General features: G+C 38.8%; 1 protein-coding gene across 8 annotated transcripts in view; it reads left to right on the top strand.

Annotated features, from left to right (window-relative positions):
* Positions 1-5,673, top strand: part of KLHL13 (kelch like family member 13) — a 139,933-nt gene that overhangs the window by 96,163 nt on the left and 38,097 nt on the right. For all 8 annotated transcript variants that reach the window (XM_019521273.1, XM_019521270.1, XM_019521276.1 and 5 more), the window contains one exon: positions 2,256-2,397. In XM_019521273.1, the coding sequence (XP_019376818.1) occupies positions 2,256-2,397 (142 nt within the window). The remainder of the gene's footprint in view (positions 1-2,255; positions 2,398-5,673) is intronic.

Genomic DNA, 5,673 nt, shown 5'->3' with positions numbered 1-5,673 from the left:
GAGTATAGCTGAGTGTCTAGATTCAGCATGGTGCATTATTGCCAAATCTTAAAAGCCTTTAAAAATTTTGGCCAGGAAGTGTTCCTACCTGTCTTTCTAGTTATTTTGTATTGGAGGTGTGAACCTTCTTTCTTTGAGTTGAAATGTTGATTGAAAGTCATTGCTTCTGTGGTTATCTTCGGCTTCTAATAAAAATGGCTACACTTCTGTGAAAGGAAATGTAATTTTAAATCGAATCTTCGTGATCCTTTGTCCTTTGTGCTACACTAAAAAAAGACCATTCTTGTGAGAAATGTGGCATAGAAAGTTATGTCTGGCAAATAAAGCCACCTATCACTCACAGTCCCATCAGACAGGACAGAGCCAGTTGCTTGGTTTCTTGTTAAAATGTTCAAGTCGTGAACTAAAAACTGTTTCATTTAGTGTCTTGTTAAATGTTACAGATCACCAAACTAGAAACTGCTGCACTCATTTCCCTTGAATGTTTCAACTATTTGTATGTCCAAGATGAACTTTGGAGTGTAACTTTGAGCAAAATACTCAATGTGAAATATTGCTTTATATTTTTAAAGAAATTTTTCAGTGGGATTTAAATCTTAACTTTTCTTAATTTCCTCGCTTTCACATTTATTGTAATTTGTTCAAATGTGTGATTATTAGGTTACTGCATTTGACTTTAAACATGCCCGCGTTCCTACAGTGTGTGGTGGTGTTACGTCTGTGTACATGAAATCTCTCTGTTTCAAACCCATGTGCATTGTTGAGTGATGAAAATGATTTGTCCTGAATCTGCTTTATGGCTGGTTCTAAAAAATAATCATGGGTTTGAATGAACACATGTTAACGCTATCAGAAAAATTCTGAAGTTTCAGAAACTGCTTTAACTAGTCAACTTGAAGCTGGTGTGCTGATGAGAATTTGTTAAAAGCCCTTTTCTTTTCTTAATTGGGCTTCCTCAAGGAAAGAGGAATATGGAAAGTTGGAGCTTCAAAGTTCAATTTGGCTTGTGGCAATGACATTTTAAGTGATTTCTGAAACTAGTTTGGAGGCCAATGTTTTTACCTGCATGTTATAATCTGTATATTGCTTTTATTTCTGAGATTTGCAGCAATTTTATCCACATTGGTTATGTATTATGAATGCTTGATTTAAGAAAGGGATTTTTTGCATCCTGTATTCTGTGAGTTAATAATAGGCTTGCAAATTGCTGTAGAAGCATGCAGTGTGCATCCGATTGCTATGGAAGCTTGCAGTGTGTGCGCTCTGATAACTTATTACATTAAACAAATCAGAAGATACTGAGACTAGCTAATCGTAGTTTAAAGATGTAATGCCCAGATATTTTACACACGAAAAGATGTTGTTTCTTGGACTATATATAAACTGTGTGCTTAGAGCCTTGCATTTGTGTATTTTTATTTAAATATAAATAAAACAGCATTTATATAAGTATAGATCTTGGATGTCAGACATATTTTTATAAATTTGTGACATCACAAGATGAAAGGAGCAAGCCAGCAGCATTGTGGCAATTTAAAACACTGATTTTTTAAAAGAAATTCCCACTTAATATTTGGCAAATATTTTTTTGGAGGCAGTAATGTCCCCAGATGGTCTGAACCGTCGCACTGTACGAAAAGGGTTGTTTGATCCATTTGCCTGGGAAGTAGGGGGCTGGACTAGCTGATCCACAAAGCCCCTTTGAGTTGCATGTCCCTGAGATGTGGTCTGAAGCTTGTATGCGACTCTATGTAAGAAACCTCTTATCACTTTTTTTTTTCCTCCCATAATCAATCAAGATGGTTTAATCTATAAAAATTAATCTTTTAAACTCCTAAGAATACCTTTTGCATCAATATTTTCAGATGGCCATTGGAGCCCTAGTATGTTGATGCACAAATCTGAGAGAGTGCAAAGCATCTTAAACTGAGTTGAAATTCTAATGGAGGTAAATTTGTAGGGAAGTATCCAATTCTATATTTTTCTTTTTAAAATTGAATTAGCTTTGTTTTAGACTGCTTATCAAAACTCTTACTGGTCTTTGTTGAAAAGCTGAAAAAGGACACTGAAGTATTTAAACTATTCACAACCCATAAACACATAAGGTTCCCCTTGGGTCGATTTCATGAATCATAAGGACATGATTCAACTCACCCCGAAATCAGAAGAACTTTACCCCCACTCTGGTTTCAGTGTGTAGCAATGATTAATGGAAACAGATGTGAATTAAGGTTGGTTTTTTAAAATCTTTTTAGATCTCTGGTGGAAGAGGAAGATCCTCACATGAAAGTGTCTCTTGGTAGCAGCGATATGGGCGTGTCTGCCCATCTGCAGTCTTCGAAGACAGGGACCACCAGATTTTTCACCAGCAACACTCACAGTTCTGTGGTACTACAGGTAAGTAGCACCGTGTATTGCCATGTGTGGTATTGTACCTGTCCTGAGAACGGGCGGTAGGATTTTCACAGGCAGTTGCTGACAAGTGTCCCAGTTCATGTCCCAGCTTACCTCATGGTAACTTGCGTGTGTGCCTGTGCCTATCCCGATGAGTTTTTGCTACACAAGAAATCTCATTTTGTCATGAAAAAAGTATTTTTATTTATTTATTTATTTTTTTACCATTTGAAAATTCAGTCCACATCAGCTGCTAGGACAACCTGTCATTTTCCTTTAATTATATCCTTCTTCACTGTTAGCCTTATCTACCAAGTTGAAGTTTACAGAATTGGGCTTTCACTTTCTTTTAATGAAAGTCAGTTTTTATTTAGCTGCCTTTTTTTAGCCTCACCTTTCTGAACCTTACTAAAGATACCAGAAGGAGAATTCCCTGTTCTTCTCCTTACGTTCCTATAGCTCACGTGTATCAGTTGGCAGGACAATTTCCTTATTTAATCCATCCACACACTGCTCTCCATAAATGCTGTTTTAGCTGCAATCCGTGCCTTCCCTTTGCTTTGGACAATGCAGTGTTTGACCCATGCATAAAGTCACTGTTGGGATTCCTGTACTTTCTGCAGGTGCAAAGATTTTTCCATTATCCTATGAGGTCTGTTAATATGCTACCTCTCATTTATTTTTTTTAATAATTATTGCCCCTATCTTCTGCAGGCCTATGTGTGTGAAATGGCTTTTAGTTTATCTCGTCTGGCATGTGCAGCTACAGAAAAATAATTATATTAAATTCACTTATTTGGTTTAAACCATATTGTTTTCAATATGTACATTGTACATTATACACACAATTGTACCTGATGCAGCACAGGGTGTACTGGCTTTAACTTTGAAATGTCAGAAGTAAGCACCCTTCAAAAATTGTTCCCTTCTTATAGATGAACACAACTGTTAACATATACTTGTCTCTTGGGTGTATTCTTCAGAACTAAGGGATCTAATTTAAGATGAATACATTGGTAGTCTTAACTTGTCAGTCTTACCTGCAATACGTTTATCTTGAGAGATGCAGTGTTCGCTTTGACTTTCCTTTCCTTACTATCTAAAGCAAACTGACCTTGAAGTGTAAGATTATCTTATTGCAAATATTTACACATCCAGATAGTGATTGGTGCGCTTACTGTTAAACTTGCTAATTGCTTTATGAACTTGGGTAAGTGTTTGCAATAGGGTAACCAACAGCAGTGTTCAAAGACTTTTAAAAAAGATCTCCCAAGAATTAAGTCTAAAGAAGAAAAAATGGTTGATGTGTACATTAAAACCTTCTGAAACTGTAATTATAAGGCAGTGTATGGAGTTTGTAAGCTTTTTCATGCCCCGCATTTCCTACTGCCAGCCTTCCAGACTAGAAGCCTTGCTTTAGAGAGGAGAATCACTTCAATTGTTCCAGCAATTGGAGTATGTGCTTAGAGCGGAGTTTTGAGTCCCAGCAGCTACAGAGGATGGTGACGGGTTGCAGGTCTCGGGTCGACTTGCCTAGACAGGGTTGTACATTTGTCAGGTGCTTTCACTGATATCACTGGAAGTATCCTTACCCCTGACAAAGAAGGGACCAGACATGCCTGTATTTCAACAACTTCTAGCAGGGTAAAGGCTCTTCTCCCTCCCCCTTCTCCACAGATGAGAGAATCCTTTATTGTAAACCCCTGTTTTGATTTGTTATGGTTGCAATAAAGCGGGTTTGCTAGACAGACCCCGGCCTGTACCTCTGGCATCTTGGGATCTGAGTACAGCATTTTCACATGGTTACTGCTCTCTAATATGTTTTGAAACACCCACAGACTTCTTGTTGGGGATACTGTGAATTGGTAATATATCACCTCTGATTGTTTTTAAGCAGGAGAAGTGTTTTTGCAGTGATTATGTGTAGGAGTGAACTGTTTGTTTGGTGCAAGGTGTAAATGAATTAAACCAAAACACACAACTCTAGAATAAGTGCTCATGTTGTACCTACTTCCACATGGAGAAGTGGTTTGGCCAAAACTAGCTCTTGTGGTGGTGACAACTCTTTAAACCTGGGCTCTTGCCTGCTTTGGACTAAATTCTGCTTTTGTCGGGTAGGTCACCCAAACTCCCATGGTAATGACTTCTCTTTGGCTGATAAGTTTAATCCTCTCACAGACACCTGAGACTCTAAAGTGCCAAACTGTACGAAGTGCCTCATCTTTGTTCTGATTTCTACTAGAATTCAAACCTGAAACCCACACTGTCCTGTCAGTCTCTGAGTACAAATTTACTCAGGGCATGTCTACATGAACAGGCTAGGGGGTGTAATTTAACATCTTAACTACTTGGCAGTAGTGGCTTATGCATGAGCTCTTGCCCTGTGTGGAAGAGCTTGTTCCTCAGTGGAACTGGGATAAGTTATCTTGTATTTACCGCAGAAGACGGGGCGTGTGGTTAATGTGTTATAAATTTGCAGCGGAGGCTCCAGTCATAGCAACTTGCTTGTGTTCTCATAGCCTCACATGGGATGATTCCCTGAAGAATTCATTTCTGTTCGAACATTTGCTGATAGTGTAGATGAATAGCTCACAAGGTTTTTTCAGACAAACCCAAAGTGGGACTTTTCTGTGACTTATAATGAGAGCACCAGTAGTTGCCATTTTCCTCCATCTGGTATTCCTTGCCCTCCAAACTTTGGGATAGAGCAAACTGTTCTAAACTTTATTTCCAGGTCTCTTAAGGGTTTCTAGTGAGCTCCAAGAGATGCAAAGCAGTACCATAGAGTCACTTGATGGAAAATCGCCTCTTCCTGAAGCTTTTACAAAACCAAAGTTAACCTCCTGGAAGGATTTCCCTCCAGGCAGAACCAAGGTTACTGACATGGGTAAATTGATTACCTTCCCATGGGAAGGCATCTTGAGCTATAAAGATCCCCACAGTCAAACAGTGGATTCAGTGCTATAAAGGGCCTCAGAGAAGCAGAAAGGTGGTGTGCAGGTTGCTGTGTCTTCAGTTCCCAGTTTATCAGAAAGTGACTTCAATCATCAGTCCTGCAGCAGAGAGACTTTTACTTCATCTGTAAGTATGGCAGCCAGTACTGCAGCAGGTAGCTCTGTTTGAAGACTAGCAGAGCTTTTTTCCCTTTAGATTCTAGTCTTAAAAGAATGAATCTTCTACCCTTAATGTCTGTTATCTCCAGGGGCTAGTTTCAGAAGGTCTGGTGTAAAGGCTACAGGGACGCATCATGTGATTCACTGAAATGCATTGATTTGGTTG

This window comes from Gavialis gangeticus, unplaced genomic scaffold (assembly GCF_001723915.1).
Source record: "Gavialis gangeticus isolate Ggan-Ray unplaced genomic scaffold, GavGan_comp1, whole genome shotgun sequence".
Classification (NCBI taxonomy): Eukaryota; Metazoa; Chordata; order Crocodylia; family Gavialidae; genus Gavialis; species Gavialis gangeticus.
The sequence above is the reverse complement of the archived record's forward strand: the minus strand, read 5'-3'. Positions and strand labels throughout refer to the sequence as shown.